The 12,500-nt window shown below is 43.7% G+C and overlaps 1 protein-coding gene across 5 annotated transcripts in view; it reads right to left on the bottom strand.

The window, feature by feature from the left end:
* Nucleotides 1-12,500, bottom strand: part of runx1 (RUNX family transcription factor 1) — a 63,655-nt gene that overhangs the window by 19,079 nt on the left and 32,076 nt on the right. For 3 of the 5 annotated variants that reach the window (XM_062517958.1, XM_062517957.1, XM_062517961.1), the window contains exons 3-4: nucleotides 2,435-2,694; nucleotides 785-941 (exon numbers count right to left, since the gene is read on the bottom strand). In XM_062517958.1, coding sequence (XP_062373942.1) covers nucleotides 785-941; nucleotides 2,435-2,694 — 417 coding nt within the window. Of the gene's footprint in view, nucleotides 1-784; nucleotides 942-2,434; nucleotides 2,695-3,707; nucleotides 4,339-12,500 lie in introns of those variants that run through there. The other 2 variants (XM_062517960.1, XM_062517962.1) reach the window with 1 other exon arrangement.

Genomic DNA, 12,500 nt, shown 5'->3' with positions numbered 1-12,500 from the left:
CACACACACACACACTCACACACACACACACACACACACACACACACAAAACACCTGTGCGCTCTAGACAGTACAGTTGGGATGGTTGATCTGTCAGGCTCTAATGCTCTGTGTGTCTGCCCAACTTCCTTATTTGTGTTTGTGAACGTGTGTGAAAGAGATAGTCTGCATTTGCGGTAGCTTACATCAAACAAACAGTGCTCAAAAGTATCCGAAAAACAAAACCCTGTCATTAGTAATAATTCAAATTCATGAAAGTCGCAAAAGAGACAGCGGCAGCGAAGGAGAGAGAGAGAGAGGGGGAGAGGTTTCTTCACTATCTCGGTACGCTCTGTGGCACCGTATGTCAGCCAGACAGACAGTGTTGATACTTTGTGTGACATTCATCTATAATCGAGACACTCAACACCAATCTCACAGCGTCAGACAGCAGAGAGAAAACAACACGGGGACGGAAGAGCAAAAGTACACTCTTAAAAAAAAGGGTTCTTAGGGTGCTATAGAGAACCATGTAGGCTTTAAAGAACCCTCAGGGGTTCCTTTGATGGACCCTTCAAAATAGTTAAAAGAACCATTTAGGGGTGGCATATAAAGCATGGTTTTTGGTTCTATCTAAAGCCTTTTTTTCCAAGAGTGTAAGGCGAAAAGCAAACACAATGAAGAAGAGTATAAAATAAAGTTATTTAAAAATAACTTTAAAAAGCATGTCATGTGCCCTCATGTTTCCTCTACTCCTCTTTCTCTCTGTCTATCTTTTTTTTTGTCATCTCGCTCTCTCGCTCACCTCTACCGCTTCGGCCGACGAAGCGCAGGTCGTTGAAGCGTGCCACCTGGTTCTTGAGGGCCGCCGTGGCGTTGCGCAGCTCCGCCGAGTAGTTCTCGTCGTTCCCCGCCATCACGGTCACCAGCGTCCCGTCGGGAATGTCTCCCAAGGCCACCACCTGCCAGATGTGCAGAGAACAGCTGGGAATCAGATGCCTGCCTTCACCATGGTGATCTGGGCTTCACCGCCATGGAGTGAATATTATGGGAACGCTTTATGTCAGTATGCTGGTTCTTATATGACAAGACTTCAGGTTAAAAAGCTTGGATTTGCAGAGTGACACTACTGGAATTAGGTTCATTTTAGATAATTCCAATTTAAATAGGTTATCACATGCTTTTTGTCTTTTATCTATCTATAAATAGAGTATCTATCTATTATCTATGTATTTATTTTTTAATTCAAATAATCTCGAAAAATAGTCTGTGGGAATCAGCAAAAAAAAAAAAATTAAAAGAAAAATTCTAAAAGCACATGATCTTCAGATAATAGTAATAAATAAATTATTCAGGAAAATTCTTAAATATTGAATACTTGCTACTGGCTAAACTATTGCAAGAACCGAACCCCTCACATGTTGAATATGAACTAATTCTATATTTAAAGAAACTCAGTTTACTTAATCACTGTTTTCCATTCTTGTGCAGCCTATTTCTTATCCAAATAGTAAATCTTCCAACATTCCTGGTCAATCGCGGTCCGTGTGGTCTCAGCCTGAGCGAGCAACACACCCAAGGCAAATATGAGTTCGCAGGACATTTTCATATTAACCGTAGCCTAGTCGCAGTGGTTTATCAATGGGACATTAACAGCGGTTTTGAGAGGGGCCAGTATTAAGCCGCCACACTGAGAGAGAGAGAGAGAGAGAGAGAGAGAGAGAGAGAGAGAGAGAGAGAGAGAGAGAGAGAGAGAGAGAGAGAGAGACGCACACTTCAAAACTGGATTCTGTGTTTTGGTAATCGAAGTGAGAGCTAATTTACATTTCTGGCGACAGTTGAAAATGACGGAAGTCTGCAATGAATGACTTTCAGCTTACCCGAGACATCAAGACGTCCAATGGGACTTTTTAATGAGAAACATTTACGGAAAGCCGAAGGCCACGCGATCAAGTAATAAAATCAACGACAACTGCATGCAAGCCAAATAATTTAGCTGAATCATCTTACAAACATCTGGTCTTACTACCGATTCGAAGATCATGTGTGATAAATCCGTTTGAAGCTTGAAAGGGCACGCAATTTAAAATGAGCTAATTGAAGGCTTGGGAAATGCCCTAGTCATAATTTAATTGCGTTACAATATGCCGTGGTAACAATTATTTTGTTTTAGCAATATCTGGTCTACATATGATCTGCATTTATTCTCCTACACAGCAAACCAGACCACAAACAAACACACACACACACACACACACACACACACACACACACACACACACACACACACACACACACACACACACACACACACACACACACACACACACCAGTTTTAGCTGAGGTGGTGTGGCCACATCAGTGCTCTACCATTCTGAGATCATATTTGAACCCTCGTAAACCAGATATGGACAGACAGACAGACAGACACAGGCAATAAATGCAATTGGTTTACCTTAAATGCAATTGGCAGGGTCTTGTTACAACGCCAGTGCGTGGGAAGCACGGAACACAGGAAGTTGGGACTGTCGGTCCGCACCAGTTCCCCTGGATGGTCGGACAGCACCTCCACCATGCTCCTGTCCGCCATGCGGAGCTTGCTCACCAGGGTGGCACCACTGCCCTCCTGGGCGCCGAGGGGGAGACCCTCGCTCATCTTCCCACCGGACCCCAGGGTGGTGGAGGGGGGAGTGAAGCGGCGCCCCGGGGCAGGGTCTAATTGTCGCATACACGCACGCACGCACACGCAAACATAAACACACACACACGCACATAGGGAGAGATGAAAAAAGATAGAGAACCGTGAGCTATTGAAAGATAAGGACTCGGAGATGTTAATGCTTCACCAGAGGTTTGCAGGCCGTTAGCCTAGATCAGTCTTTTTTTTTTTTTTTTTAATTCTACGACAGATATAATTAGGATATTAATGTACAGGCCCATTTTAAACAGTTTAAACTGTGTTGTGTGAACTGTTTAGCCAAAAGGTCAAGGCTCTTCACTCTAGGTTTAATTTCTCTCCATGAAGTTGAGTTCCAGGCGACTCTAAATTACTGCTGAAATATTTTTGGCCAAAACTTCTTACGGCGTAACCCCAGTTAACTCCCTCCCCACTTGGTCGGATACCGAGCCAGCGCCGCCCCGGTGGCAGATGAAACCATTAAAGCAGCGGCGCTCCGTCTGACAGGGGGGAGCGGCCTGCTGTCATTCCGCCAACCACAATCGATGCCACATGAGTGCGGTTACGAGCCTCCGCTTAACTTACTGCTGGCCTCCTCAAACCTCAAAACACGGACACACGCAGACAACCACACCGTGCAACCACCCAATATAAATATACATACGGCAGCCTGAAACGGTGGACTGAAAATCTACTGGTGGTGTGGTGGTGGGGGATTTTTGGGGGGTTGCCCTCAACTTGTGCGCGCGTGTGGCCCGATAATGTATGTCCGTGTATGAGAGGGAGAGAGAGAGAGAGAGAGAGAGAGAGAGAGAGAGAGAGAGAGAGGCGACTGAAAGCGTGTGTCCTTGCAAAATTGGCATCAAGTCTTTCAGCCTCGCAGCTCCTGGCTCAATGTGAAGAGCGCTTGTTCCGCAGCTAACAGGGAAGTTAAGATCGTTTCGATAAAGCCGCTGCCTCCCAATTCACACAGGCTCACAAACACAGCGCCAGCGTGAAACTTACTTCTGCAAAAACAAGACTAAATGAGCAGTACAATAAAATGCCATACCGTATTTTGCGTCCCAAAGAAACACCATTTGTTCTACCGATCTAGCCTCCACTCAATAAGAACGTCCAAGGTTTTTGGAGAGATGATGTGACGAGAACAGCCTCTTCAATAAACTAAACGCGTGGTGGATTCCACTCCGACTTTTGGGCTGCGAGTTACCGAACTCGTCGGTGGTCTTGATGTATCCAGTGGGGCGAGCTGGTTCCGGTGAGGTTTCGGTGTAAACTTTTCCGCAGCCAAGTCAAACAACCCCTTCATGTGAGGTCTATCTGGATTTCATGCCAGCTTCCGACACGAGGAAAGCCAAAGCCGCAAAACGCCGCCACACAGCACAGTAAAAGCGAAAGCAAGAGGATGATGTCAAAAATCCTTGATGGGCGACAATCTCTCTAAATGACAGTACGCGCAAGTGGACACCTCCAAGGTACCGCACAGCTCTCCAAACGCACTTGGATACTTTTGGAAGTACGTCTCCGCGACACCGTGAGTACACATTCAGTTCAATAATATGCACATTTGAAATTTGGGGGTGACACTTTTCTTATCTCTCGTGTAAATTGTAAACGTGTAGTTGTGAATATGTCCTCTTCGTAATCCTTTGGCACACCCAATCACACACGTCCGCACAGTTCCATGCCCTGCCGATGTGGTGTGAATGAACGTCCCGTCAACAGGGCTGGATTTTACCGGCAGTGGGCAGTGCAGGAATGTCTCCGACGAGAGTCTGATTTGCATATGGCTGCTAAGAGGCAGCCTGATTGGACAGTGCCTATCACTCTCTCGCTTTCACTCCAATCAGCTGCTCGCTGCCATATTTCAGCCAATCAGATGTCTGTCCGAAATAGCGGAGGAGTCAGGGTGCTCTGCTTGTGAGCAGTCAATGGGATTCCAGGGGTGCACAGCGTGCCAAGGCAAACTGTCGCTTTCTTGAGCTGTGTCTGTAAGATCAACATCAGACCTTACAAAAACTCCACTGTCGAGAGAAGGCAGACCAAGAGTTTCACTTTGTCTGCCCTAACCAAGTACACATTTAATAGGCGACAACTGATAACGGTATAGAATAGATAGGCTACATATTTTATATAGCTACTTAGGCTATAGGTAATTTAATTTGTAAATCGGGGAGAGCATGTGAAGAGGTCCAAAGTAATCATTGTTATTCCACATGATTATGATTTTCAATGTTAAATGCAATAACTTTGAGTTTCACCCGTTTTCGCGAAGGCAGTATGGTGAATCTTGTTCTGTGCTTGTGTTCAATTTCTGTGAACAGGAATCCCCCTCCGTTACTAGCGTTAGTGACATGTGAGGATCGGAGTAGGCTATGCGCAAGTCTTTTTTTCATATTCCTTCCACTACAGACCTCAGTAGGCCTGCCTGACTGAAATAGGCCGATTATATGTTTCCGAAATGTCTGATTTCTCCAGAAAAAAAGCTACTGCAGAAAAAAACTGTCAGATTTGTCATCAACACAAACAGCCTACACCAATAGATAAATAGATAGCCTAGCCATTTCTGAGTTGTCTGTCGTAATTTTGATGGGGGTGGGGGTCAGGCTCTCATCGATGTGTCACTGCACGGCACCATACCAGATTAAGTCGACAGAGGGCAGCATACGACTTGGACCATACAGATTTTTGTAATAGGCCAGTAGTGATCGTAGACGTCACATAATCATTAATTGCATTTTACCTTCACCCTAGTCGTATCAGGCTACTTTACATAAAAAGAAATGTCTGTGGATGTAGGTTAACGGAAAAAGACTTTACATCTGAGTTTGTAAGCTATACTTTCTGCCTCCACCATTGACTGAACCTGGGTCAGTCTTTCAGAGAGAGGGAGAGAGAGAGAGAGAGAGAGAGAGAGAGAGAGAGAGAGAGAGAGAGAGAGAGAGAGAGAGATGTGAAAATAAAATAAAATAGGCTAATGACCTGCTATGTTGAGGATATGACTCCCTAATCCATTTGGTCGTTTTATTTCTCTACAAGAGTTATTTATTAACTCTTTACATTTTGATACCAGCCAACAGTTAAAGGCGTCGAAAGCGCGTCCTCTCTCATTAAGGGGTTAGTACATTTGATTTGACATATACGTCTCTTCGTGTCTAGAAGTTTTAAGAGGTCTGCCAGTTATCCGCCTATGCACCAACAGCTGGTCTAGTCTTAAGATTTAGCCACAGGGTTGAATATAAAAAATGTAACGGCTAGCGCTTCAGGTTTTCCGGGCGGCCTGCCCCGGGTGATTGAAAGTGACTGCCCGCCTCTGACGGTAAATGGAGAGGGGATTTCCACAGATCAACTTAGCACATCCAAGCATTACAATATTCGTTAAACTTGTTGCCACAAAAAGGAGACAGGAAATTCAGTTGGCCTGGTCAGACTCAAGACTTGTACATTTTGCCATCTTTCAGCATAAGCGAGCCACAATGCGCCTGAGGTGCGCCTTTCGGCAATGTTCATCCGTCGCCAGGGGCTTCTGCTGAAGTGCCCGCGGGCTAATTACTGAAACTTTAACTATTTTCCTTTTTGACATTTTAATTTGTATGAAGATGGAGAAATCACTGTTTCGGTGATACTCGATTCATTTGTCATCTGTCATGGATTCATGACAGATTCAGCCTGTTTAAGGATGTCTCCTAACTAAGTCAAATCAGTCATAAGGTGACATCTTCACCAGAGGATCCTGTATCCTGTCTCTATAGTTAACGGTCTGTCTTGTGAAAGTAAACACGTGCCTTGTCTCAAAACGAGCGTCCTTATCTCGACCTCCTGGGTTCGACAAGGACAGCAATAGGCTATCGGAAGCAGACTACTACAGACTACCCACTGCCCACGACGACAAGTTGCACTCCACACTTGCGCACCCATATTGCTCTCGTCGTGCGTGACAGTTGATATGGTTGTATGAGTCATTTACTGGGACACAGTGGTGAGATCGATGCCATTATGAAGGGCATGTTCATCTGTGCGCGTATCAAGGCACGCAGACCAGCGGCAGGTGCTCAGCGTGAGGCGAGGGCCGGCCAGCCATTGTTCGTGTCTGGCTGACAGCCCCAAGTCAATTACGCATTTAACTGGAAAAGCACGGCATGGAATAAAAAAAAAAACGTCTCCGTTTTGAGGAAAAATAGCCTTGAGGATGAAACATTTCCTGTGCGCAATTCCTTCTCAATAGTCATAACTAGTGCCCAGTCCACAGAATGAGTACAGTGGTGCGGCATCTTTACACAGCAATTAAAGTGTGGAAATAAACTAAGCAGAGAATTTCTCTGAACTTCCTCTGAAATTCTGACTAAAACCGAATCTGTCATAACTGCATTTAAACATGTTTTAGAACAGGCCTGATGCAATATGAAATTGTCACTCAACTTATTCGCATTCTTGTTCTTTTCCATTTCATGTCTGTTGTGGTGACAAACACTTTGTGGAGGAAAATCCTTCCTCTTGTAGATGAGGCCACACAATAGATATAACTAATTTCCATTAAAACAATTCGCAACTTAGGAGGGAACATTAAGATGTTCTTGCTTTTTTTTCTAACGAAACAACAGACCTACATATATGTCACATAATGAATCTAGCGCTTAGATTTCCCATTTTATTTTTCAAACAGCTTTATTTTAGGAACATTCGCAGCTGTCGTACAATTATCCTTATGACCGTATTTCCCTGGCTCTATGGATAACTGCGTTTTATTGCAGTTAACATTAAATTGTCAGTATTGACTATTGACATCACAAAGCCTCAGGGAAAAAACATATCTTCAAAAATGTTTTATCTTCACATTGTCCTTAAAAATACAGTATGAGCTCCTTATTAATTATTATTACAAAGTTACAATTTGAACATATGAAATTGCCCTGCGTTCATGCATTTTTACTAGATGTGTGACCTTCACTAGCGCGCATCGAAGCAGTTTCCCCCCGTTCTCCTGCAAAAGCCCTCACTAGTATATCAACAACCGTTGCAGGACACGCGTCTTGAGTTTCCCCTCCGCCTTGCCTAGCCCTGAACCGGTGTAATAGGAGTACTCCACCTCGGCAGATCAATAGCGCTTGTAGTCGGCTATAAAATCTATTGATATGCGTCGTGAGGCTACAAATGCACTGCCATGTTTCAGTGATCAATAGCCTACAGGTACGCCGGGTCAATGTGTTACGTAAAGACAGCCTCCTGATTTAGCATACAGGTGAAGTTAAACAACTTTTTTGACTACATGACATGCAATTAAAAACGTTATCATTAATCATTACTCATCTACATTAAGTACAAAATACAGGCTTATCAAACAAAATTGTTAACATTGCTTGCGCAACAATATCTGTGGCAGATTGTATTTTCTACATCAATGGTGGTTGCCTTAAATGGAAACGCATAGGCTAACCCGGGGTTGACAAAAATGTCTTTTAAAATAGAATTTATATTTTATGCCATATATGCAATTACATTACTGAGCAATTGTTATTAACTGTCACATTAAATACATAGTTTAGACAACCATTTTTCATATATAAAAATGTAATAAGTTTATGCATCCATGTACTGTAAATACCCTATTGTTTAACATCAGTTTCATTATTTGAGCCCTTCTTTCCTCTACTCCACCTTGTGCCATTGTTCAAGCCACTGCAAGCCTTGGTCACCTGTGGTCAACAACCCACCCACACACTCACCTACGCAACCCCTTCTCTCTCAAACAAAATTGTCTGGAATTGTCTGAATTGTCTTTTTCCAAAAAAAAAAAGAAAAACCTGTTTGCTTTCTGAAAAACAGAAAATGAGGGAGGGGTGTGTGCAATCGTAAAGACAAAGAGGTGAGAAACCGTGAAACAAAATTCCTCCACAACTAAAACCCCTCAAACCAGACGAATGCAACAACGAAAGAATTCACCTTCACATATAGACAAAAAAAAAAAAAGAAACAGTGTGCCCAATGCTAAAAGAAACGTGACCGCAAACATCCTGTGAAACTGAAACAGTGCACATGCTACACGGTGCCGAGTGCCTTGAGAAAAAGTCTGGGAGTTACCAAAGAGAGAGTTGCTGTTGCGGCCCTTCCTCATCAGGTACATGGCCCAGGACAGGCCCGTGGACGAGCTGAAGCCTCCGGGGTTCATGCCGGTCATCTTGTAGGTTTGGGTGAGGAGGAGGGGGGGGGAGGCGTGAGGAGCGAGCAAGAGAGGAGAGGATATGTGTGGCAACCCCAATTTCCTGCTCACTAATCAGTGGAATCTTGAAGTTGCTCAACCGCCTCTTACTTTGACTAATCTGAAGACGCCGTCACTGCTGCCAGACCCCTGCACTCGCTATATACTCCAGCTGTGCCCCCCTCCAACACACACACACACCTACACACACACACACACTCCTACACACACGCCAACATGCTTATAAGCAAAAAGCCGTGACGAAAAAGCGAATGTGTAAAGAGAGGCGAGGAGGTGAGAGAAGAGGAGAGGAGAGGAGAGAGGAGAGGAGAGGAGAGAGGAGAGGAGAGGAGAGCCCCATGGCCGTTTAATGCAGCCTCGGGAGACAGCCGCCTCTCTGCCCCGGGGCTATCTCTACCTGCTCGTTTCATTTAGCTACTTAAATGATTTTCTCTCTCGGCCTCTCCTCACTTACCCCACCCTCTCTCTCTCTCCCCCCCCTCTCTCTCTCTCTCTATCTCTCTCTCTCATACTCCCTATTAATCTCTCTATCTCTCTCTCTCTCTCTCTTCTGTCTCTTCATACTCCCTTTCCCTTCATCTCTCTTTTCTCTCCGTTTTCTTCCCCTCTCTTAAATGCCTCTACTCCCTTCCTCCTCCTCCGCTCTCTGTCTCTGTGTAGCAGTGCATGAGCTGTCATCAAAGCTGACATCATTAGTTAGACTGTAGTTAAAGCTGACATCAGATTTGTTTTGCAAGACAGATGAACAGGGCCAAAATGACTCTATTGGATGAAACACTAAAGGTGTGTACAGTACTGCAAGTCATTCTAAAAGTCTATGAATAGTTACTTCTCTTTCCTGTTTTATTTTTTAAAAACAAACTATTTATGTCAGCATACCTTGATCCATACTCATTGCTAGAGAGATTGATGAGATAGATTAAAGTATGAAGTATTGCTGTTAGTGAGAAGAAAATACCATTGCTTCCTTTTTAGGTGTGTGTGACGAAATAGTGTTCTGTGGTGGGAAGGGAAGAAAGGCAATAGTCTTATGGTTATGACATTGTCATCAGTCTGGTCACTGTGTGGTCACCCCAGAGATCTCTGTGTGTGCGTGTGTGTGTGTGTGCATGGGGGAGGTTGTGGTGAAAGACTGCACACAATACATGAGGTGAAGTTTCAACATCAGTGGTGTGTGTGGATGAGAGATAGCAGAGAGGGACTGGAGATATTTATGACTCTTTACGCGCGCACACACACACACACACACAAACACACACACACACACACACACACACACACACACACACACACACACACACACACACATTCAGACTTATTCACACCGATACCCTGCAATGTTTGGTTGTCCTTTGGTAAGCCACACTGGGACATTATGGTCATAGTGACCTTGGGTGTCTTAAAGCGTAAGTTTGGCGGAAAATGAAAATAAAGCTATTTTCTGAATGAAAATACATCAACTAAGCCGTGGAGGAAGTAATTTTCGCTCATCACGCAGTACAGAGCTAGCACTGGCAGGACCTATAGCCCAAAATCGCAAACAGTGGGTCAGCATTGGGCTTTCAGCCATGCGCTTTCAAAATCGCATTTTTAAACCACTAACATTGCTCAAAACAGCGGCAAACCTCGTCAGCAGCTTGCTCTAGGTGTCTACACATAAAACGAAGCACCAATCAGTCTGTAAACTTTGGAATAGTCTGTATACACGTGGAATCAATTCGAGACCGCAACACCGTCTGAATCACAGAAATGTCTCGCGAGATCTCACACGAGAGCTTGTGGACTTTCCTTCGTGAGGAACTGGAAGGTGTTAGTGTTCATAACAGTCTTCTTTTATAAACGTCGGGTTCGTGAGCCAAGTTGTTGGTGGTTCGTTTTATGTGTAGACACCTAGAGCAAGCTTCTGACGAGGTTTGGCGCTGTTTTGAGCAATGTTAGTGGTTTAAAAATGCGATTTTGACTACCCGTAGGAATAGCTCCCGTGCTTCCGTGTGAGATCTCGCGAGACATTTCTGTGATTCAGACGGTGTTGCGGTCTCGAATTGATTCCACGTGTATACAGACTATTCCAACGTTTACAGACTGATTGGTGCTTCGTTTTATGTGTAGACACCTAGAGCAAGCTGCTGACGAGGTTTGCCGCTGTTTTGAGCAATGTTAGTGGTTTAAAAATGCGATTTTGAAAGCGCGTGGCTGAAAGCCCAATGCTGACCCACTGTTTGCGATTTTGGGCTGTAGGTCCTGCCAGTGCTAGCTCTGTACTGCGTGATGAGCGAAAATTACTTCCTCCACGGCTTAGTTGATGTATTTTCATTCAGAAAATAGCTTTATTTTCATTTTCCGCCAAACTTACGCTTTAAAAGGCGCTTTATATGAATAAAAAAAATATATTAATATAGCATTATTATTTTAGGTAATAGGGTAGGTAGCTGACACAACTACCACAGATGCATTCATGGTATTCATACACCACACAAAGACCCAATTTAATCTAAAAATAAAATGTGAAAATAAAATACTGAAAAAACTCCATAGACAACTTATGCCAGTGTCAACACCCAGATTTTGTGTGTGTCTGTGTGTGTGTGTGTGTGTGTGTGTGTGTGTGTGTGTGTGTGTGTGTGCGTGCGTGTGTGCACGCATACGTGTGTGTGTGTGTGTGTGTCTGTGAAGAGAAGTGAATGCGCACAAAATGTATTGATCCTCATTGGCCTCGGGGTGGCCACTCTCCAGGGCTTATAGGGGACAGTCTGGCCCTGGGCACTTTGGGAAGAGGGCATGTCCACTGGAGGGGACACACACACACACACACACACACACACACACACACACAAATAGAGGTCCAGCACTAGAGGAAGATCAATCCATAACCATTTCAGCCATAACCACTGTCACGGTACTTCTTCAAAACCAAAATGACATCCACATCCCCCACAGTTGGCTTACACTAACCCCGCATCATCAATTTCTACATCTCAGCATATACAATACAGAACGGCGTGCATGCGCGTATGTGTGTGTGTGTGTGTGTGTGTGTGTGTGTGTGTGTGTGTGTGTGTGTGTGTGTATATATATAATATATATATATATATATATATATATATATATATATATATATATATATATATATATGCAGATGATGAGACTTATTGTAAAAATACATGTTTTTAGTAAACCTGGCCCAATTTAGTGTAGTTCACTGTATGTCAACAGACATAATTGTGGAAAAACTAGTCTCTATAATATACAGTATGCTAGGCAACGGAGAAAAAGAATAGCTTATTGAGCATAGGTAATGCATTACACAGGAGTCTCACACAAAGTAGCTTACAAATGCTGACAGACAAATTGAGATGTCTGAACACTAGTCTATTGATGCATCTGGTTAGTACAAAACATAACTTCTGATGTTTAAACTCAATGTTGTTCACTTAACTGCCTTTGGATTTTGTCATTTTGCAGCCATCTCTCCAAATGATCTTCACCATAGGGAATAAATAATGTATTCAAAGGCCAACTAAATGACATTGATTAATCATTCAATAACCTACCAATGCAAAACTAATCAGAAACATTGAATGTGCATTAACAGAACTACAACACAAGAACTAGACTTGTGAACAAAAC

Source organism: Sardina pilchardus, chromosome 17 (genome assembly GCF_963854185.1).
Source record: "Sardina pilchardus chromosome 17, fSarPil1.1, whole genome shotgun sequence".
Lineage (NCBI taxonomy): Eukaryota > Metazoa > Chordata > Actinopteri > Clupeiformes > Clupeidae > Sardina > Sardina pilchardus.
This window is presented reverse-complemented; position numbering and strand designations above follow the sequence as displayed.